Source organism: Centropristis striata, chromosome 8, assembly GCF_030273125.1.
Source record: "Centropristis striata isolate RG_2023a ecotype Rhode Island chromosome 8, C.striata_1.0, whole genome shotgun sequence".
NCBI classification, from domain to species: domain Eukaryota; kingdom Metazoa; phylum Chordata; class Actinopteri; order Perciformes; family Serranidae; genus Centropristis; species Centropristis striata.
In genome coordinates, this window is record NC_081524.1 from 4,052,287 (window position 1) to 4,076,870 (window position 24,584).

Below are 24,584 nucleotides of genomic sequence, written 5' to 3' on the forward strand. Positions count from 1 at the left end.
GATGTGGAGGACAGACTGGAACAAACCTCTGATCTCATCACGCGGTGTGGAAACGTCCTGAAGGACCTGTGGGATCTAGTTGATGTTGTCAGGGTGAGATCTCTCTTCTCTCCTTCAACCTTTCATGATGCGTTCAATTGCACTCGGAAAATTCTGACTTCCGAGGTAAAATGCTTTTCATTGCTCAACCTCGGAAAAAATGGCCGGCCACAGCAAACTGATGTTTGTTTGGATGTCTTTCAATCATTTAAAAATGATTCTAGGGAAATACATCAACTACCTGGTACAACATCCAGTTAAATGGTTGTTTCCTCTCTGGGTGGAAATGTGGTCTGCAAATACTTAAAAAGACAAAAATATAATTAAATCTTATCAGTTTCCTGGGTATGATAAAAAGAAGTGCAGTATTACACCTTATAGACTAATTTAGTTTAAATATGGGAAAAACTATAATAAGCACCACATTTTTAATTGAAATTATGGAAAAATCAAAATATATAAAGGGTTAAAATTCTGAAAATGATTTAATATTTGGTAGTATTGAACAAGTCTGAAGTTTAAGAGATTTATGAAAAAAAATATTGATGTTTTAGATTAGATTAGACTTTATTAATCCCACAGCGGATTCTTTGTTACAGCCGACCATGAGCCGATAAAAATAAACTAATAGAAAGACATTTGACTATATACAACCTAGTGCAAATTATATGCAAAATGTGCAGGGAAAAAAAATCTGTTTTAGTGTTATGACATAAAGGGTTAATAATACTTGTTTTTTCAGTCATCCTCTTATTTCCCACAGAGAAAAAACCTCCAGGACGTGTCCTTACCACGGGACAAGTGACCAGAAGTGGACCAGTCTTTATATCTTTTTATTTTTGTATCTGATTAAATAAAGTCAATTAAGACAAACTGTCTCGGAAGAATTAATTGAGCAGAAGAAGCCAATATTTCAGTGACAAGGATAAGGTTTATTAGTATATTGCTCTCAATTCAGAAATGTATTTATCATATTACTTTATACGAAACAAGCATAAGCAAACATTTTCACATTATACATTCTTTTCAAAAAATACAATTCCTTAACAATTCCTCTCTTTGGGTGTCGAGACATTCATTTGGAAGCAGGTCTATTTTTTTTAGAAATATAACTCTGGATCAGGTTTATGACTTTTAATAGGGCTGCAACTAATGATTATTTTCATTATCGATTAATCTGTCAATTATTTAAATGATTAATTGATTGGTTGACGTCCTCAAATCTCGTTTTGTCCACAAACCAAAGAGATATTCAGTTTATTGTCATAAACTAACAAAGAAACCAGAAATATTCACATCGAAGAAGCTGAAATCAGAAAATTTTTGGACTTGGTCTTTAAAAAAAAACCTGCTCAAACCAATTATTCATCAAATTGTTGCAGCTCTAGATTTTCAACATTTCATCAAACAAATCTGCTTCCAAATGAACGTCTGTCTCAGTGATTTGCGGATGTTTTTTCCATTTCTGGTAAACTTCAAAACCTGGGACACGTCTCAAACCATTATTCCTCTGCTCGGCCAATAAAACAAAAACCTCGGCAGCTAGTTTAAGTTTTGACTTTTCCAACCAATTAACCCACATGTTAAATGTTTTAATATGTGAAAGGCTGAGTGGAGTGAGCCAAATGGAACATGATACACAAAGTAAAAAAAAAAGGAAAAAGCTGCATACATTTGACCAAAACAATTCTTAAAACAGAATCATTCACTAAGTACTCTGTCAAACAAATCCAGTTGGTTTGAACCCTTTGATGCACAACATGGGTCTCATTCATTCCCCATGTTATTTAATGCTGCTGAGTGTTTCTGTGCTCTATCTTTTGATATCAACCTATTCTATGATTGAATATTCCAAGTATTCTTTAAATATCTTGTTTTTGATAACAACATATCATTATTTCCATTTTGCGTCTCATACTTTATGAAGAAAAAACGTTTTTGTATTACATAGCTAAATACTTAGCCAAGAAGTTAGCTTAGCAAGCATCTTAGCTAAAAATGGATATGGGTCATTTTATTTATACTGTCTGTTTTTGACCCATGTTGTGCATTAGAGTGACAGAAAAATGGATTTTATTCAAAAATTAATAAAGGAAAACATACAATTAGGATGTATGATGATCAAAAACAAACTAATTGAGGAAAACCTGGAATACTGAATGATGAAAATAATTTGTTGCAAAGATAGAGAACATAAAATCTCTTATCACTTTAGACCCATGTTGTTGTGCATCAAAGGGTTAAAGCGCCGTGGTGAACATTCATGGGAACAGTACTTGGACAGACCAAAGTCCAGATTCACACCACCCTAAATAATAAAATAAAAAAAAGAAGAAATATACTCAAGTTAAAAGATGCTTTAACATGGTATGCATTGGAAAGGCAACCGAAGCCTCTGGAGTTCTGCATGTTTGTGTTTCAGTAGAATTTAACGGCGGGAGGAATAAATCTTGAAGTCTTGGAGTCCGTGTTTAAACTTGTGAATGCCACGTGTAAAATTGCATAGTTGTGTTCAGTGACTGTATGCATGTAGGAGAATATAGATTCATGATATGAGATCGACTCCTGGCAGTAATTTCACCCAGTGCCACCACAGGGAAATGGTGAGTAAATTATCTGGTAACACTTTATATCAGGGAACACATGTTCAACATTAATTAGCTGCTTGTTAGCATGTAAATAAGTAACATACTGACTCTTAATTAATCATTAAGTAGTTATTAATGCTTTATTCTGCATGGCCTTATTATAAAACCAGTAAGACATTAACTAAGAGTTTTCCCTCACTAAGGTTATTATAGTTAACGAAAACTAACAACTGGAATAAAAACAAGTTAAAAAAAAAAAACTGTTATAAAACTAAAACTAACTAAAATTTTCTTAAAGTTTTCCCTCAACCTCAGAATTATTGGTTATTAGTAGCAAGTAAGGAAGTTGTTGTATATGAGTAAATAACTACTTAATAATGACTAATTAAGAGCCAATATGTTACTTATTTGCATGCTAATAAGCAACTAATTGTTAAATATGTGTTCCTTAATATAAAGTGTTACCAATTTTTTTTTTGTTTTAACACAAGTAGAGACACTCCGGCTGTCAAATACTGCATACATGGAATGGTTTTAGAGCACAAAATGTGTGATGGAGCCCTTCACAACACGTCTAACGGCCCTGTTGGCATCAAGGGAACGCTCCACTTCTAACTTTTGGCAGAAAAAGAAAAAAAAACACAAAACAACTGTTAAGTGACATGCATGAAGGTTTGGTTTGATCCTACAACCTGGATTTAAAACAAGTAGAATCGTATCTTTTGTATCAGTTTATGCTGAAAATCCATATTAACCCTCCTGTGGTCCTCCCGTCGACTATACAGGAAAAAATTATTACCAACTTTTTTTTTTTTCACCCTTTAAGGCAACTCATGACCAACACATTGATATATAATTTCATATATTTTTTTTTCATTATTGGTCAATTTTGGTCAAATATCCAAAATTAGGCCTCATTTCAAGAGAGAAAAATGTAATAAAGCCTGAATATTTTTTTCAATAATTATATTAAAATATTACAAAACTTATGTTTTGAAAGCATTGTTGATTTTTGCATGTCACAATGTTTTCAAAACACAAGTTTCACTAAAAGTTGACATAACCTACTCTGTGCATTCCCATCAAGAATTTTTTTCCCACTATTTAAGAAAAAATCAGGTTTTATTACTTTTTTTCCACTATAACTATTGAAAAATATTCAGTTTTTAATCTTGAAATGAGGCCTAATTTTGTATATTTGACTTAAATTGACCAATAATAATGAAAAAAATATGAAAATTATATATCAATGTGTTGCTCATGAGTTGCCTTAAAAGGTGGGGGAAAAAAAGTTGGTAATTTTTTTCTACATGTCCTTAAACCAGTCTGAGGACCATGGGTGCTATAAAAAAAACAAAACAGGTAAAAATGAATGAAGAAAATTGAAATTGATATTATCTATAAAGGATACAAAGGGGCACATATGCTCCATTCATATTTCAAAGAATTTCAAGCAATTCTGTGAAAGTTAATCTATATAAATGGTATGTTAAAAATGATTTGGGGTAAAAAAAAAAAAAAAAAAAAAAAAAGGACCACAGGAGGGTTAATGACTTCCCAAACAGCCGGATACAAATTCTCTGGAAATCTTAAGTTTTTCTGTCTGCCTTTTTTTTTGATCTGCTGCTGGAAGTAATCGCCTGAGACTCCGTGAAAATGAGTGTGTTGGCATGTTAAATGGCAAATCTGGCAAGGCAACCGTTAATGTTGTAAGGCCAAGTAGCTCTACACTCTAGTTTACAGGCCGCAACGCCTTCACTCTGTCTGGATCATTGCATTGTGTCCCGTGTGAAACAATACTGTTAAATTATACTCTGAGCACGAGGCTATGTGTTACATATACTTTAGTTACTATATGGGAACTGCACAAAAGCCCAGCCGCTTCAACTATCCAACTAAAAAACACAGCAAAAACTCTTCTTCTGCATAAACGTTACAGTGGGAGGGGGGAGAATGCAAGGATCGAGGGTTTATACATTACATTAGCTCCAAATTCTGAGAGTTAGTAATTCAAAAGTCTATACAAAAATACAAATTCTAGAATAATCTACAAGTTTCTCAAATATGTTTACACTAAAATGTATTTACACTGTCGCCAGGACACCGTCTTTTGCTACTATTATACAGCAGTTGTGTACAAAAAAAGTCTGTAGTGGTGCTGCACCTCAGCTAGCGAGCTAGCTAGCTAGCTAGCTAACTAAAGAGCCGTCGGATTACTCACTTTACAAGTTAGTTAGTTAGTTAGTGTGCAATAAACAGGGAAGAGTGCAGCAAAAACGCAGGGCTACTGCAAGTGTGGGGGAGAAATAAACATATGTATGTCTGAGTAACAAATTAAGGGATCAGTTATGACTTGATGCATCCCTGAGAGGGTCACAACCCTTTAAAACGTGGGATGTCGACAGTAAAGTTCCTTTTACTGTTTCACTGTGGACTATTTTTGCAAAACAGGCAGAAGTTTCACTGTGCAGTCTGCTCTAGGTGCCTCTTTTCTCATGCTTGCTTTTAGCAAATACCCATTACATTGTTAAAAATAAAAAAAATCAGTAACATAACAGCACAACTTAAAAAAAAAACACAACAATCGATTGGAATAAATTAATAGATTTTTCTGCTATCTTGATAATAGTATTATTATCAGTATAATGAAAAGAATCAAGCATTTAAATAAATTAACATGTACATTTTTTTAAATTAGTTTTTAAGTTATAGGCAACTTATTGATGTGTTGATTTCACTTAAAAAGACAGGCAGATTGGATCACAGGTTCTTTTTTTGTCAATTAGTAAATAACTGTCAAAAGAAGTAAAAAAAAAAGAAAAAAGAAAACGAGAGAATAATCACATTATCACTAGTCTTCCTAGAAAACAAAAATACTTCATATTGACGTGGCCAACCCATTTAACTTCCTACTGGGAGCGGTGCTTGTTGAAACTAAATAGCTCTAATAAAACAGTGCATTCTGGTCAGTTGCATACCAGCGTTAAGCGTTTGTTAGGACCTGTAGTACAGTACAAGGATATACAGACACGGCTTGTTTTCCCGCCCTCGGAGCCAGGAAAGTGGAACTCTTTAAGTTATCAGTGCTTGGACAACACTCGTTTGTTTCATTCAATCAGAGTGGATAATATCGCAATATCGGTATTATTTACAGTTTGATTATGTTCATAACAAAAAGGATCTACCGCCCTTTTACCTGCATTCATTAGCATTTACTGTTGCTAAATCTCAAAAAGCAAACTAAGCCTGTTGTTAAAAACTCAACTACTGCAATGAGACTCAACAGAAAGTATTCATAGTTCGTGTGTACGTATATACATATATATATATATATATATATATATATATATATACATACATACATACATACATACATACATATACACATATATATGTATGTATATATGTACATGTATGTATATATGTACATATATATGGGTCAATGACGTGATCTAACCCAGTGTCAGTTGGTGTAACCAGTAATTTTCTTCCCATAAAAATCAGATTATTTACAGGAAAATAAATGTGAACTAAAATGAGAAAAAAAAAAATACAATCCACGTTTACATTGCAACATTATAGTATATAACAAATTTTACGTAATTTGTCAACACTTAAAAAAAAAAAAAAAATTGGTTGCTTAACCTGCTGCCCCCGCGACCCGGCCCCGGATAAGCGGACAAAAATGTATGGATGTATTTAGAATATGTTCTGCTCAATATTGAAGAAAATGTGTAAATGTAGAAATGTTAAAAAAAAAAAAAAAAAAAGATGTTTTTTTAAAATTAAGTAATTATATGTATAAGCCCACTAATTTATAAAAATATTAAATACAATGTAGGTGGATTAAGTATTTAATATTTATCATTTTTTGTGGTTACACCATTTGACACCTTGCCTTATTTGTCACTGACCCGTATATATGTATATATATATTTTATATATATACATATATATATATATAAATGTATAAATGTTGCAGGATGGCGTAGAGAACAGAATGCGCTGCAGGTCCAGGGGTTGATACACATCATGCTATATAAGGAGACGGAAGAGGCGTCGCTGTGCAGAATGACTGGAGGTGTGGGTGGGTGGGTGGGTGAGTGGGAGCAACAGACTCAAAAGACGGCAACTCTCTAAGGGTTGCCGTCCGTTGCCATGTTGAAGTCGTCGGCAACCAGCAGCAGAGCCTCGATGTTGGCGGCCGTCTCGGGGCTCTGCAGCGACAGGAAGTCAGAGACGTCCATGTTGGCTAACCCGTCAGACGAGGGGGGGTTGGCGGGGGAGGAGAAAGTCTGAGCTGAAGAGGAGGAAGAGGAGGAGGAGGAGGAAGAGGAGGGGGGGGCCTCCAGCCTCACCTCACCCACCTTAGAGGAAGACTCGGGGAGGCAGCACTGAGAAGACGAGGAGGCGGGGTGAAGTGGAGGATCGAGGGGTTGTGATGGAGGCGGGGGAGGAGGAGGAAGAGGAGGAGGAGGAGGAGGAGGGTCTGGTGGTTGTGCCGGGGTGGAGACGCTGGAGGAGGAGGTGCTCTTTGAGCTGTTGGTGTCTTTAGGAGCGTCCCTGCAGGAGCAGTGGCACTGGCAGGACTCCTCCTGTTTGATGATGATGACGGGCAGGCTGAGGCCGATCTGTTGCACCGAGTTGCCTGAAAACAGCAACGAGCAACGCAATTTAAAGTTCAATAACAACAAGGACAAGTAGTAAAAAAAACAAAAAACACATTTTGCTTTCCAAATGCCCTGCAAAGCACATAAAGAGGAAAATTATAAAATGAAAGACTTAAGATAAAGTTACAGGCTGTGAGAAATAACTACACTACCGGTCAAACGTTTTAGAACACCCCAATTTTTCCAGTTTTTTATTGAAATTCAAGCAGTTCAAGTCAAATGAACAGCTTGAAAGGGTACAAAGGTAAGTGGTGAACTGCCAGAGGTAAATAAAAAAAGGTAAGCTTAACCAAAACTGGAAAATAATGTACATTTCAGAATTATACAAGTAGGCCTTTTTCAGGGAACAAGAAATGGGTTAACAACTTAACTCTATGGAGTCTTGGGCTATTTTGTCCATTTTTGAATTATTTTCGTGTCTTTGTAAGTCATTTTGTGTCTTTTTTTGGTCATTTTGTGTCTTTTTTAGTCTTTTGGTGTCTTTTTTTGTCATTTTGTGTCTTTTTTTGGTCATTTTGTGTCTTTTTTTAGTCATTTTGTGTCTTTTTTTGGTCATGTTGTGTCTTTTTTTGGTCATTTTGTTTCTTTTTTTTAGTCATTTTGTGTCTTTTTTTTTGTCATTTTGTGTCTTTTTTTGGTCATTTTGTGTCTTTTTTTAGTCCTTTAGTCCAACATAAAATGTGATTTTGAATCTTTTTTTTAACTTTCAAAACACTATCATGCTCAATAAAGAATTTTAAATGTTGCAAATGTGCATTAATTTCAGAGTACACTGAGACATTAAACTGCATAATTTTCAATTCAATTCTGGAAAAGTTGGTGTGTTCTAAAACTTTTGACCAGTAGTGTAGCTGCTTAGTTAGCTAACCATCAGAAGACTTTACATTTACATTTAGCAGACGCTTTTATCCAAAGCAACTTACAGGAAGAAAAAAGCAAACAATCAAGGTATAATACAATAAGAGCTATTAGTGCATCAATAAGTGCTAGTGAGAATTCTTTAAGGAGGAGGATTATGGTGTGGTGCTAGGAGAGAAGATGCTCTCTGAAGGTCTTCAGGAGGTTTTTAAAAATTAAAAAAAAAACTTTGAAAATATTTGGAAAAGTCTCCTGGAAAACTATCGTATAACACCTGCTCACATCTAAAGACAAGTGTTGAGAGTTTTTAGTCTCACACTGAGATTTTAGACTGACTGTCAATCTAACAGGGAAACTATTTACAAGACTACAACTAGATTCTTTTAGCAGTTTTTCCCATCATGCTCTTAGTAAAAACTTACAAATGGAGGAGAAGCAGCTTTTGGCTCCAGCTGCTCTAGTGTGTGACTCAGTGGTTTGTGTTGAAAACAACAAAAAGAAGAGAAGACGCCACAAAATGCCCCTCACAAAGCTGAAAAAGGGCTTCTGTTTGTCTTAAAAGTTGACTATTTTACAGTAAAAATAGGTATAAGGAAGAGAAAGTTATGTCAACTTTTAGTGAAACTGAGTTTTGAAGGCATTGTTCATTTTTGGATGACAGCAAAAATAAAAAAAGAATCACACCCGTGGTCCTCAGGGGTCAAAAAGGACCCCATGACATTACTTTTTTTTGCTGTCATCTAAAAGTGTACAATGTTTTCAAAACGTTTCAAAAAGTTTCACTAAAAGTTGACTTAACCTACTCTGTGCATTCCCATCAAGAATTTATTATTTCACTATAACTATAACTAAAATATTCAGGTTTTATTACTTTTTTTTCTCTTGAAATGAGGCCTAATTTTGTATATTTGACTAAAATTGACCAATAATAATGAAAAAAAATATGAAAATTATATATCAATGTGTTGGTCTTGAGTTGCCTTAAAAGGTGAAAAAAAAGTTGGCAATAATTGTTCTACATGTCCTAAAACCAGTCTGATGTCATGGGGTCCTTTTTGACTCCCGAGGACCATGGATGCTATAAAAATGCATAAAACACGTAAAAAAAAAAAAAATGTATGAAGGAAGTTGAAATTGATATTATCTATAAAGGATGCAGAGCGGCACATATGCTTCATTCATATTTCAAGCAATTTTATGAAAGTTAACCCATATTAATGGTATGTTAAAAATGATTTGGGGTCAAAAAGGACCACAGGAGGGTTAAATCCTAAAAAAATATGGATAATATACAAACTGAGACAAGGCCAATAAATCTGTTGAATGTTTTGAATGTTATTGCTTCTGTGCCTTCACTTGTCAAGTTTATTATGACATTTTGTAATGAGACCCTGTTTTAACTGCTCCAACACTCACATTATGGAGCTGCATTTGTATAAAAAACAGAAACACTGACAGTTTGTTATGGTAGCTCTCCAGACACCAATCGACTGTTTAATGAAGCCTGTTAAAGCTAACTACTGCACTGAATGTCACAACTCATTCATGATGTTATTACAGACTTTTGGCTAATGTCCAACACATGAAAACTGCTCATTGACTCACCAGGGTTTCCTCCCACTGGTATGGCTGTGGTGAAGAAAACCTTTTCCACTTTTGGAGCTCCTTGTGGCTGTGAACAAACATTAAACACCTCGGATCAGTAGGGCAGAAAGCAGGAGGCATGTCGGAGCGTTATGCTGTTGGTTTGAAGGGTTTTGTGTTATATTAAAAGTAATAATAATAAAGATAACACATATTCCTTTGCTATGCTTACTGTCAAGCTATCCCCACTGGTTTACTTTACATATTCTTGATGACTATTATTATGTTTTTGCAAGTACATGGCATGTTGTTGGAAAATTCTCTCCTAAGAAGACAAAGTAGAAGAAATCCCTAATTTCATGCATGAAGGAATTTGTTTTTAAACTCAAGAACACAACACAAATTCAAGACGAGTATAAATCAAGTCACCGTGTCGCTGTGTGTTAGGGCTGCACGATTATGGCCAAAATGATAATCACGATTATTCATCATGATTATTCATCATGTTAAGGAAAACATCTGTATTTTTATTGCACTACTTTTAAACAAACAATAGCAACAGTTTTTAGTGTCCGTTTTTAGTGTTTAGCCTGTTAGCACATACACACTGTACTGCTACAGAGCTAACTGTTAGCAATTTGCAGACTGGACGCTAAGGGGTTAACATCCCCTCCGGCTATGCAGCTGGGAGAGACTGCTGCAGGAGGACTGTTCCACTTTGACTCGTTCTTACTCTTCTTAACGAGCTGCGAGGGCCGGCAGCTCCTTAAGAAAAGTAAGAACGAGTACTAAAAGTCTCCAATAACACCAGAAAAAGTCACTGGATTTGTCGCCAGTCCCTTTTTTGAAAAATAGTCACTAAGGGGGTGTGTAAAGACGCTAAATATATCAAGGCTTTTAGAAAATGGCGCGTGTTGTTGTTGCCTCGAGTACTACGTCACATCCTGCTTAGCGTTCTATCCAATCAGCAACCAGGCTTTTATCAGGGGAGAAAAACGGCCCTGCCCCCTGGTGGTTGGAGGACTACTGGTGTAGAAAGTGTTGATTAGATCTACAGGAGAGACGGATTTTAAAATGGAAATATCGCAGACGATCAGGTTAATTTAATCATGTCCGCTAAAATCATGATCACGATTAAAATTCAATTCAAAAAGACACAAAATTACGAAAAAAAGACAAAATGACCCAAAAGACACAAGATGACCAAAAAAGACACAAAATGACTGAAAAACACTAACTTACTTAAGACACAAAATGACAAAAAAACCAACACTGAATTACCAAAAAAGACAAAATTATAAAAAAAAAAGACAAAATGACCAAAAAAAGACACAAAATTATTCCAAAAAAGACAAAAAATGACCAAAAAAGACACAAAATTACTAAAAAAGACTCAAAATTACTAAAAAAGACAAAATTATTAAAAAAAAGTAATTAAAATCTGATTAACTGTGCAGCCCTACTGTGTATGTATGCATTACTCACCGTTTGTTCTGGGTTCTGCTGGCTGTTTGCAGCGCTGCTGAGGATCCACTGCAGGTTCTGGTCGGACATGACCAGGCCGGGCTGCAGCAGGTTGGACGTGGGCGCTATGGTGATGGTGGCGGGGGGCGGAGCCAGGCCGGGGCCGGGGTTGGGGGCGGGGTTAGTGGCCAAAGGCACGGGTTGAACTTCTGCTGCAGCGGCTGCAACAACAGAGACGGGGGCGGGGCCTGGAGCTGTGGCGGTCAGTGCTGCAGCTCCTGGAGGAGCAGCGGAGACGGCTGGCGGTAGAGGAGCGGTCTGGGCGGCGGCGGCGGCGTCCGGCTGCAGGAATGATGGCGGCAGAGCCACGAAGTGCTGCGGGGCCACGTGGTTGGCTGCTTGGACAGCGACAGCAGCTTGGGCAGGCACGTCTGAGATCTGCTGGGGCCCCGGGACCTGCAGGAACGGGGGAGGAGGCTGTGTGGAGGTGACAGTAGCTGTGATGGAGGCGGGGGCGGTGGAGGAGGAGGCCTGAGAGGAGGAGCTCTGGGCAGGAGGAGGAGGAGCCTCCATGACGGCAGCTGTGTGGGAACAGGCAGCTGAGCAGGTGTGATGGAGGGAGAAGGAGATGAGAGAGGAGCCGTCAGCCACCGTCTCCAGGCTCAACGCTTCACCAAGACTCTCTGAGGAGGACAAATAAATAAACTACCATCAGTAAACAACAACAGTCAGTTAAATCCAAGCTGACAGGCTCTGAGGAGGACTCACCGTTGGGACGGGCTTCGTCCTGGCTCACACTGTTTTCAGGACTCTGGAACATGAGCTCAAAGATTTTCACAGGAGTCACACTGCTGAGGTCCAGATTCTGAGCCTGTGAACAAATTAAAACTTATCACTAAGTAAAGTCATTGAATGCATTTATTATTAAGACTGCACACCCAATAACTCTTGTTTTAATCAATCAATATCAATCAAACTTTTATATAGTGCTTTTCATACATATAAATGCAACACAAAGTGCTTTACAAAAAATAAGAATAAAATCAGACAATAAAAATGACAGAACCCACCCCTCCCATCCCCACATACACATCTGTATGCACACATACACAGACATGCACACACACGCACATATTGACTCTCACACACCACATATTGATTAACAATGTAGAGACATGGCAACATGTTTTTTAAGTTTAACTGCCTGTTAACTGTCACACTGCAAAAAAAAGGTGTGTCTAAAACAAAGATAAAAACAGTAAATCTGAGGGAAATGATCTTGCTGCATGGACAGATAATTTACCTTGACAAGATTTCTTAAATTAAGATTATTAAATCTAGAAATAAGCATGTTGAACGCTTAAAATAAGAAATTAACTCTTAAAACAAGATAAATGATCTAACACTTCTAAATCTAAAGGTTTTCTTATCTTGGTAGGAAACAAATAATCATCAGGTCACTCTGCTCGGGCCAGTTCATCACTGCTGGCAGCTTTAATTTATCTTGTTTTAAGAGTTAATTTCTTATTTTAAGCGTTCAACATGCTTATTTCTAGATTTAATAATCTTAATTTAAGAAATCTTGTCAAGGTAAATTATCTGTCCATGCAGCAAGATCATTTCCCTCAGATTTACTGTTTTTATCTTGTTTTTAGACTAAACACCTTTTTTGCAGTAAAGGTTAGTGCTGAAGCCAGGCCAGACTTACGTTATGGAGGTTCTCTCGTAGCTCCGAGTCTGTTGAGATGAGGCTCAAGTCACTGAGGCACAGGGAGTGATTTGCATCCTGGAATTAAGAGATGAATTGATTAACTTCCTACTGGGATCAAGCACCGTGATAGTGGAGCGAAACTGGAAAATAATGCAACACAGACTGTATGTTAATGTAAAAAAATAATTTTACTTGAAAGGAACTGGGGTGTAAATCGAAAGTTTGATCAAGATGCAACATACTGATTATTTGTGTGATTATATATATATATATATATATAAAATATATATATATAAAAAAATATATATAAATATATATATATATATATATATATATATATATATATATATATATTACTGATATATGTCTGCTACCATACGATTTCCATTTGATTCAATTCAGAGGCCTGTGATCAGTATGAGACAATATTATATGGCCTTTTAACACAATCAGTTAAGATTTTATCAACTCAAACTATTTTTCATTCATATATCTTTTTACATAGATTTCTTTAATACAAAATGTAGTGTTTTGATTACCTGTTTGCTGTTTTATGTCAAATTAAGTGCACTGCAGATCTACTTTGGTAGAGGCAATGCAGACAATAACTGAGTTAGATAAATGTGCTTTAAGGTCAGATATTCAACTGATATTATAATTAAACTGTGCAAAAACAACATCAGCATGAAAGCGCCATTATATACAGTCAGAGAAAAAAATGATTAGACCACCCTTTTAATCAAATTCTTGTTAGTTTTAACACCTGGTACAACTAAAGGTACATTTGTTTGGACTAATATAATGATAACAACAAATATAGCTGATAAGAGTTTAATTTAAGAGCTGATATCTAGACATTTAACATGGTTTTCTTGATAATAACCAAAATCATTATGAAGAAAATGTCTAGATTTCAGCTCCTCAATTGATTCTTTTGAGGTATTTTTGTTGTTATCATTATATTTGTCCAAATAAATGTACCTTTAGTTGAACCAGAAATTAAAATGAACAATTAATTGGCAAAAACAAGAGTGGTCTAATCATTTTTTCCATGACTGTAGATCAGCCATCGGCCGCCTTGATCTCCAAATATTAGCATAAGCCAGGGGTCTCAAACTCAAATTACCTGGGGGCCACAGGAGGCAGTACCAAAATGACCCAAAAAAGACACAAAATTACTATAAAAAAAAGACACTAAATGACTGAAAAAACACTAAATTACTTAAAAGACACAAAATGACCAAAAAAAGACATAAAAATTACAAAAAGACACAAAATGACAGAAAAAAGACACAAAATGACAGAAAAAATAAACAAAATGACCAAAAAAGAGACACAAAATGACCAAAAAAGAGACACAAAATTACAAAAAAGACACAAAATTACAGAAAAAAAATGAAATTACTTAAAAAGAAACATAATGACCAAAAAAGACACAATTAGCAAAAAAGACATAAAATTATTTTAAAAAGACACAAAATTACCAAAAAAAGACACATAGTTATTTAAAAAAGACACAAAATAGTAAAAAAAGACACAAAATTACCAAAAAAAGACACATAATTATTTAAAAAAGACACAAAATAGTAAAAAAAGACACAAAATTACCAAAAAAAGACACATAATTATTTAAAAAAGACACGAAATAGTAAAAAAAGACACAAAATTACCAAAAAAAGTAATTAAAGGGACCTTCCACACACAACCCGGTAAAGTGCCATTCATATAAAACTCACATTAAACTTTCATATCAAGGTGGGGGCCACAAAATATCGTCACGAGGGCCACAATTGGCCCGCGGGCCGCGAGTTTGAGACCCCTGTCATAAGCCGTTGAAAAGCTAATGTTGTTGGAGCATTTGTGTGCTGTGACTCACTTCAGAGATGGGGTGGGTGAGGGTGACGGTGAAGGGCTGGCCCTTGTCGTGGCCCCGGATGTGACTCTTCAGACTGTACTGGCTGCTAAAAGTCTTCTCACAGCCGTCGCTGGGGCAGTTGAATGGTTTCTCCCCTACGGGACGAGTAGACAGAGAGGAGAGAATCAGTGCTACATCGTTTGGTTTCACCCGACGTAGTAGTTACCACTTCATTATTAGCTTTTAATAGCAAAGCACAGAATCTAATGTTTCACATTTGTTTTCATCCAACAGGAGATTTTATGGGATACACTGAACTAAGAAAACAATACATTAAGCAAGTCAGCAAGTGGGGAAATAAGTACTGGAGCAGCTTTAAAAAAATATACACTACCGGTCAAAAGTTTTAGAACACACCAACTTTTCCAGAATTTAATTGAAAATGATGCAGTTTAATGTCTCAGTGTACTCTGAAATGAATGCACATTTGCAACATTTAAAATTCTTTATTGAGCATGATAGTGTTTTGAAAGTAAAAAAAAGATTCAAAATCACATTTTATGTTGGACTAAAGGACTAAAAAAAGACACAAAATGACCAAAAAAAGACACCAAAAGACACAAAATGACCAAAAAAAGACACAAAATGACTTACAAGGACATGGAAAGAATTCAAAAATGGACAAAATAGCCCAAGACTCCATAGAGTTAAGTTGTTAACCCATTTCTTGTTCCCTGAAATAGGCCTACTTGTATAATTCTGAAATGTACATTATTTTCCAGTTTTGGTTAACCTTACCTTTTTTTATTTACCTCTGGCAGTTCACCACTTACCTTTGTACCCTTTCAAGCTGTTCATTTGACTTGAACTGCTTGAATTTCAATAAAAAACTGGAAAAATTGGGGTGTTCTAAAACTTTTGACCGGTAGTGTACATTAAACTTGTCTTTAAAGCCATCAGGCACAAGAAGACAGCCGTCAATAATCAGGGGAGTTATGTGACCAATCAATACAAGTATGCATGGATATAGCCTTTTAATTACTGCTCTTTTAACTACATTTCTACTCAGACTTTTCAAAGAGAGACATAAAACAAAACCACATAAAAATGTTTTTGACTGCAGGAGTAATAATTGGGCTATTCAAATAACTGTGTGTGGGAGGAACTGGTAACGATGTAAATGCAAATCAGGCAGAGCTGGAAAACAAACACGTCCTTGTTCAAGCCTTAAAATAAAATAAATAAAAATCAGGGTTACATAAAGCAGCCATATGTACCTGTGTGTGTCCGTACGTGTGTTTTTAGGTGATGACTTGCAGCAAAGGCTTTGCCACAGCCATCGTGGTCACACCTGATGGCAAAGACACAAAAAAACATCAGAAAAGATTAAGATCAGATGCAAATGGACAGTGTTTTGTCTATTTATCTACATTAAAGGCATGCTAGAACAGTCAGCATTACTCATCATATACATAGAAGATTGGAAACTAATGTACGGAATGTTTTGGGCCTCTGCTTGACCAAAACACAGCTAATATATATATATATATAATAATAATAATAATAATAGAGTTAACGGGGTACAAGATTAACTGGGGCAAAAGCGAGCTAGATCAAGATTGGCTCAAACTGTTTCCTCTCAGAATAGCATCAGACAGTTTCATTTATTTGGGGATAGTAATTACCAGGAAGTATAATGATCTTTACAAGGCCAGTTTCCCCACCCTGTTAAATAAGTTAGCAAACAATATACACTTTTGGAAAACACTCCTTATATCTCTGGGCAGAGTGAGTGCTATTAAGATAATTTTTCTCCCTCAGCTACTTTATCTTTTTCAAAACCTACCTATTTACCTTGCCAAATCGTTTTTCACTAAATTGGACTCAATCATTCTTCCCTTTGTATGGAATTACTTTGTATTACTACTTGATTAAGTCTCATAGAATGAAGAAGGACAATCGTTGTAAACACAAAACTAACAGGGGGCTGGCACTGCCTAGTTTTATTTTAAATTACACAAAATGACTGAAAAAGACACTGAATTACCAAGAAAAAAGATACGAAATTATTAAAAAGACACAAAATGACCCCCCAAAAAAAGACACAAAATTATTTAAAAAAAACACAAAATTACAACAAAAAAAGACACAAAATTACCAAAAAAGACACAAAACACACTAAAAAAGGTAAAGTGCCATTCATATAAAACTCACATTAAACTTTCATATCGAGGTGGGGGCCACAAAATATTGTCACAAGGGCCACAATTGTCCCGCGAGTTTGAGACCCCTGCTCTATGGTATATTGGTTAGATGCCCTATGATGGGCTAGAGATGCAACAGGAAGACTGTCTAGATGGGCAACATCTAGAAAACATTGTGGCCCCCTGCAGCATTTAAGTTGCCCATCCCTGATTTAGACAAACAATCACTACAACAGACCACAAGAGCTGCCTGTGAGTATGTATTAATATCACATATCCTTAACCTTCTAATACAGGTTGATTAAAGTTGATAATGTGATAATGGAAATGCTCACCGGAACGGTTTCTCCCCCGTGTGAGTGCGAATGTGCTTCCTCAAGTCGCTGAGCGTGGTAAAGTACTTTGTGCATCCCTCTGATTCACAGTTGAACGTCTTGCCTGTGTGAAGTCTCTGGTGTGCTTTTAGTCTGCAGAGACAATCAAATGGGTTTTATTATTAAAACACAATGAGATTAACACGCATGGAGAAACAAACAAACAAACAAACAAACACACTGGCAGTAAATGTGTTCATTCCTGTTGCTGTTATTTTAAGCATATGAGAGAACAGACAGGTAATAACTGGTGAATTTCCTCAAATAATGAAATTAGCTAAAGTTGTGCCTATCTACAAGACAGCTGTCGAAAATATTAGAAAAAATATTCGGTAACGCTTTATAATAAGGTCCTTTATAACCATTAATTAACAAGTAATAAGACATTGTTCTCGCTTTAGATCCGGTAGTTGCAAAAAGCATAGTTAACTTATAGTTAACTTATAATAGATGAGACAATAAAGTATATTTTAATATCAATAAGCAAACAAAATAAGATTAATAAAGGCATGGCAAAGACATAATGGGTGGGTCATGGGTGTTTGTAATGCCATTATTAACACTTATATAAGCTTATAAACACACAATAATGTTAATAAGCACCTTGTAAGACTTACAAGGGCCTTATTACTTGTTAATTAATGGTCATTACAAAGACCTTAATATAAAGCGTTACCAAATATTCATTAAAAGATTAGAGGATTTTATAACAAAACAGAACATACCGTAGGAACAGCAATATGGATTCAGAACCAACAGGACAACTACACATGCATTATACAAGATAACATCAGCAATAGAAAAGAAAGAATATGCAATAGGTGTGTTTATTGATCTGAAGAAAGCATTTGATACCGTAGAGCATAAATTGTTGATGAGAAATTGATAAGATATGGAATCAGAGGAACAGCATGATTGGATATTGAGCTATTTACAGGACAGAAAAGCAATATGTAGAACTACGAGGAACAAGATCTAAAATACAGAATATTACTTGTGGGGTTCCCCAGGGGTCTGTGTTGGGCCCTTTTCTGTTTGTTTTGTACATAAATAATATAGGTGAAGTATGTGATAATTTGAAGCTCATTATATTTGCAGATGATACAAATTAATTTTGTTGTGGGGAAAACTTGCAGCAACTCCCGGATACGGTGGAAAGAGAACTTTCAATGTTAAAGACGTGGTTTGACGAGAACAAATTGACATTGAATCTAAGTAAGACAAAAATTATTATTTTTGGTAATCGGCAAATCAACACAAATAAGAAACTGAGGATAAATAACACAGAAATTGAACAAGTAACTACTATTACATTTCTAGGAGTTATAATTGATTAAAATTCAATTAATCAAATTATATGTTTATATGTGTATGTACATCTGTTTATTGGTGTCTATGTAAGTATGTGTATGTATACGGATATGCATCTAGCCTACGCTGTTGTAGTTTTTTTTTCTTTTCGGTTTGAAAAGAAGAATTAATAAAAAAAAATAAAAAAAAAACAGTTTGTTGCACATTCATGACAACAGAATCTAGTGAGACACTGAAAACAACTGGACAAAATAAACAATCTCTCACGGGTGGTCACATGAGAGAGTCTGCATGGCAATGGAAGACGAGAGGAGAAGAAAGTAATGTTATTGAGAAGAGAATCCACCCCTGTGTGTCATTGGTTGGCTGGCCTGACAAGAGAGTTAATGGCAGTGGCACAGATCCACCAAATCCCTGACATGTTGCCATAGCAACCGCACAAATACAGACCACAGGTCTCGGATGTGGACAGCGTGAGATCACAGCAAAACACATCAACATCTGAACAGTGAAAATGCTACAAACAGAGAACAAGCCTGGCAGCTGTCAAACTAGACTGAAACTCAGGGTTCGTACACTTCAGCAGTGGTCAAATTCAAGAATTTTTAAGCACTTTCCAGTTTTTCAAGCTTTTCCAGTATCTTGTGAGACACTGAAAACAACTGAACAAAGTAAACACCTCTCTCACGGATTCATACACTTTTTCAGTGGTCACATTTAAACACTTTAAGGACTTTTAAGGTCCATTTTCAAGCTTTTCCAGGACATAACGGTTGTAAGTTGCATGTTTTAGACGAGTACTTACATACTAAAAGGGGGAGATTTCACTGAACCATACCAACAGCGATGGTGTTACAATTTTTAACAACTAAAATCTGATAACAAACACTAAATAAACATACAAAAATATGTTTATTTTTGTATGTTTACAAAAATATAATTGTTAAAACAGGTTTTTCCACCAAACCCCATTGGAATAATCAGCTATTTTACATTTTGTGTATATACCTGCGTCTACTTTTCTTGCTTTTTCGTTGTTTTAAAGTGTCTGGAGAGCAAAAATAAGCACAGTAATATCCACACAGTGATATTCAAACACACAGCCAGCATGAAATAACATGGGAAATGAATGCAGGTCATGTTGTGCATTAGAAGGTGTTTATATGTTGTGCATCAAAGGGTTAATTACAGACTGAATCACCATGACATTGCAATATGAGCTGCAGACTTGTTTATTTCTGTTGTCATTTTCAGCCCTAGCTGTAACAAACACAGCTGTAAATTATACATCAATTGTGCATACATTACAAAAACATAAATAGTATGTAGGCAGGGGCTTTAACTGGAAGTTACTGTAAACAAACATTGTTATTGGTTCTACTACAGCAGGGATGGGCAACTTAAATGCTGCACAGTTTTTCATGGACACTACCACAGGGCCACATATAGGAGCGTGCAGTAACTTAACATATTTCATGCTCAAATGCATGTATAACAGTATAAATAGCAATACAAAAGGTTTGAAGCAAATAAAAAATAACCACTTACTGTGATTTATTTATTTTTTCAGTGCAAGAACAGCAGACCAACATTAATTGCAAGAAGTAATTTTGTGCATTTTTACACTGCACTTTTAAGATTTCATGTTTTCAAGTAGCAAGTCGTTTTCATTTTGTGTCTTTTTTGGTCATTTTGTGTCTTTTTTTGATGATGTCATCACTCCTGCCTCTCCATAGGATAACATTGGGGGTTTTTTTTTGGCGTGTTTTTGTCTTTTTGTGTCTTTTCTGGTCATTTTTGTCTATTTGTTCATTTGGAGGTATTTTTTGTTAATTTTGAGTCTTTTTTGTCATTCTGTGTCTTTTTTTTTGGGTCATTTTGTGTCTTTTTTGGTCATTTTGTGTCTATTTGTTTATTTTGTGTCTATTTGTTTACAGTGCAATAACGTAACATATTTCATGCTCAAATGCATGTATAACAGAATAAATAGGAATACAAAAGGTTTGAAGCAAATAAAAAATAACCACTTACTGTGATTTCTTTTTTTTCAGTGCAAGAACAGCAGACCAACATTAATTGCAAGAAGTAATTTTGTGCATTTTTAAGCAAGATTTCATGCTCAAATGCATGTAATTGTACTGAGGGCCACTTCAAGTGAGGGTGCGGGCCGTATGCGGCCCCCGGGCCTCCAGTTGCCCATCCCTGTACTACATTTTCTAGACACTGCCAGCAGAAGCTACAGTGGTGATAATCGTCTCAACAGTAGAAACACCACAACATGTAAAGACGTACCTGTATAACGTATTAAAGGCCTTCTCGCAGCCTTGCACATCACACTCGAAGGGTTTCTCCTTGGTGTGAACACGTACATGGATCTTGAGGCTGTAGGAGGTGAGGAAGGCCTTCCCACAGCCCGACTGGTTGCACACGAACGTGTACTCGCCCCGGTGCGTCTTCTGGTGTGTTCGCAAGTTTCCCGCCGTGCTGTATGTCCTGGTGCAGCCTTCAAACATGCACTGGTAGCGCTTCACCTGGTAAAGGAAAGAAAAGAAGAGGGGGATATCAGACCCTGGACATTCTGTGTTCAGAAAAGATTCTTTTTACTGGTTTATAAATCTCTTAATGGTCTTAGTCCAGCCTATTGATCTGATTTACTTTGATCCTATGAACCCTGGAGGACCCTCAGGTCTTCTGGCCTTTTAATAAAACCAAATGTTAGAACAATAACGTTTGTGGAACAGCCTCCTGAAGACCTGAGGGCATCAGAAATGCTTTTTTTTAAAAAGATTTTTTCAGAGCAAACTTAAGACTTATCTTTTTAATTTGGCTTTTACTTGAACCATATTAGAGACTTTTCTGCTCATGCATCTTAGTGTTTTATTTATTCAGTTATTTGCTACTATTTATTAGTAAAAAATAAAAAATAGCTATATAAATACATACATATATATATATATATATATATATATATATATATATATATATATATATAGAGAGAGAGAGAGAGAGAGAGAGAGAGAGAGAGAGAGAGAGAGAGAGAGAGACTTTTCTGCTCATGCATCTTAGTTTTATAACATCTTCTCTTTTATTTATTTATTTTCTACTATGTATTAGTATATATATATATATATATATATACATATACATACACATATTATCATGCTCTACTTCTTAATTATTTATATATTGTTTTTTTATCTTTTTTATCTAGCTTTTTAAAAAAACTTTTCATTGCTATTATTTACTTTTATTTTATCTTACCTTTCTTTATTTCTTATTTATTTTATCTAATGAATTTCTAAGCTGCCTCCAGTGTTTCCTCACTGTTCCACGTTGAGATGGAGCTTCCTCAGTTTGTGCTTTGTTTATAATTAGATGGGTGGATGGAGGGTGTTTGCTAGTTTCTATGTTTTGTTATGATTATTATAACTTTCTCCTTTTTTATGTAAAACACTTTGTGTTGCATCTCTCTTGTATGAAAAGTGCTATACAAATAAAGTCTGACTGATTGATTAATTGATACAAAATCACCCTGAAACCGAGGAAAAACATAATATTATCCCTCTTAAAAATCCATGAAACAGTGTTGAAGCCAGTGAAAAGGTAATTTGCTAAGTCATCTCAGTAATAAGCAGCGTGGCCGTTCAATGAAGTGGCCGTCTGACTTGGTTTGACCTTTCAGACAGGAGCTGAACTGCATGACTCAGCTTCCTGTCAGCACATGAAGAGCACAAAAGGACAGCTATGATGACTAACCCCCCCTGCAACACATCCCATCCAATTCTGTTCCACAGCACCAATCTCCTCTGCAGTGTGGCAGTCTCCTGCTCTCTGCTCACACTAAAGCCCCGGGGCAACGGGAATAAAAGCACTTCATTCTCTTCTTCACAAAAATACTAGCCTGTGTCGAACATAAAGTCAAAAAGAAAGAAAGCTTGTGGTAGGCCATCCCGTTCTCAGCAAAATATTATTCTTGTAATTCACTGCCTTGATTATTAGAGATAAAAAAGTCCTATGATAACATTTGCAAAAAGGGAGTGTCTAAAAACCAGATAAAAACAGTAAATCTGAGGGAAATGATCTTGCTGCATGGACAGATAATTTCACTTGACAATATTTCTTAAATTAAGATTATTAAATCTAGAAATAAGCATGTTGAACGCTTAAAATAAGAAATTAATTCTTAAAACCAGATAAATTAAAGCTGCAAGCAGCGATGAACTGGCCCGAGCAGAGTGACCTGATGATTATTTGTTTAATTCCAAGATAAGAAAAACTTTTTTGGGTGTTTTTTTTTTTGTCTTTTGTGTCTTTTTTGTTTGGTAATTTTTTTTGTCTTTTTATGTCTTTTTTGTGATTTTACCTCTTTTGTGTCTTTTTGTGTGACTTTTTTGGTCTTCTTGTGTCTTTTTTTGGTAATCTTGAGTCTTTTTTTGGTCATTTTGTGTCTGTTTACATCTTCTTTTTTATTGTAATGTATTTTTTGGGGGAAAAAAAGTAATAAGGTCTGTTTCTGAAAACTTAGATATTGGTTTCGTAAGAGTTTTGGTAAATTGCGGCAGAGTTTCCAACATCTGAAATTATTTTTTTTATGACAGACCTGATGTCGTATTCAAATAAGGTTTTGAACTGCATTAAAAAACTCCTTACAGTGAATTATACTCAGTATGTATTCATCCTTACAGTCTTGATGCTTAACTTCAGAACGCATTCTCCATCACACCTATTCATACCATGAAAAGGATAAAACCTGCTTTTTTAGCTGTTTTACAAACAGTGAAAGTGATATAACGCTGATTAAATTTCATTTCAGTCCAACAAAGACTAATGTGAGTGATGGGTAATCTAAGTCTATTCATTCTGAGTTTAACAACAATGTGGGAGAGATCATTTGTCAAGCAAACATCCATGTAAAGCACCGTAGGAGGCCTGATAGATCTTGTAGCTGAGTGCTGGATTCATCTCCCACACCGTCGTGACTCTTCTCCACAGTCGCTTCAATCATTGTCAGAGAGCGTTGGGTGTTTTTGTCTCCCACATGCATAGTGGAAAAAGTCCACTCCATCACAAACTATACAGTTATGCGAGTGTATTTTAGCAACATGGTCTCACAGAAATCCGTGAAATAGCCACGGATATTGCTTAACTCAAAATCCGTGGAATAGCCACGGATTCGCTCAAATTTCCGTGAAACTGACACGGATTTCGCTACAATGCAAGTTAATGACAGTCATATCCCGTGGCTATTGGTTTGTTCCAAGTCACGTGACTTTCAAGGTCCCAGCGGTCAGAACAAAAAACATGGCGGACAGTTCTCTCATTTTTAGTGAAAAATCAATATTTTGACTTAGTTTCTGCATAAAAATGGATTTTGATCACATTTCTAGCGAGAAATATGTTTTATTTTCTAAATATTCACTCAGTGAATGTACATAATCACTTTGTATGTTGGAATAGCCACGGGATATGACTGTCATTAACTTGCATTGTAGCGAAATCCGTGTCAGTTTCACGGAAATTTGAGCGAATCCGTGGCTATTCCACGGATTTTGAGTTAAGCGAAATCCGTGGCTATTTCACGGATTTCTGTGAGATCATGTTGATTTTAGAGTTGTTCCGATTCAGATACCAGTATCGGAAATTATACTTTTACTGCTTGTATTGCTATTATACCGATACTGCCCAAAATGCTGCATCGGTATCGTTGAGTACTGGAGTCCAGGCACCGATCAGATACCACGTCATTTATTAAATTAGTCATCGATTTACTGGTTCGCTCCGTTAAGCTCTGGCACATTATGATGACTTTGATGCCCAACATATAAACACCTTCTGATGGACAACATGGGTCAAAAAAGACCTGCATTCATTCCCCATGTTATTTCATGCTGGCTGTGTGTTTGAGTATCTTTTTTTTTTTATTACA

The 24,584-nt window shown here is 35.8% G+C and overlaps 1 protein-coding gene across 1 annotated transcript in view; it reads right to left on the bottom strand.

Annotated features, from left to right (window-relative positions):
- Positions 1 to 6,043: 6,043 nt before the first annotated feature.
- The window catches only part of mtf1 (metal-regulatory transcription factor 1), a 29,313-nt gene continuing 10,772 nt past the window's right edge, over positions 6,044 to 24,584 (bottom strand). Inside the window, exons 3-11 of the mRNA XM_059339720.1 lie at positions 20,951 to 21,189; positions 17,309 to 17,440; positions 16,047 to 16,120; positions 14,791 to 14,924; positions 12,912 to 12,989; positions 11,972 to 12,074; positions 11,225 to 11,886; positions 9,761 to 9,827; positions 6,044 to 7,275 (exon numbers count right to left, since the gene is read on the bottom strand). Coding sequence (XP_059195703.1) covers positions 6,764 to 7,275; positions 9,761 to 9,827; positions 11,225 to 11,886; positions 11,972 to 12,074; positions 12,912 to 12,989; positions 14,791 to 14,924; positions 16,047 to 16,120; positions 17,309 to 17,440; positions 20,951 to 21,189 — 2,001 coding nt within the window. The 3' untranslated portion in view covers positions 6,044 to 6,763. The remainder of the gene's footprint in view (positions 7,276 to 9,760; positions 9,828 to 11,224; positions 11,887 to 11,971; positions 12,075 to 12,911; positions 12,990 to 14,790; positions 14,925 to 16,046; positions 16,121 to 17,308; positions 17,441 to 20,950; positions 21,190 to 24,584) is intronic.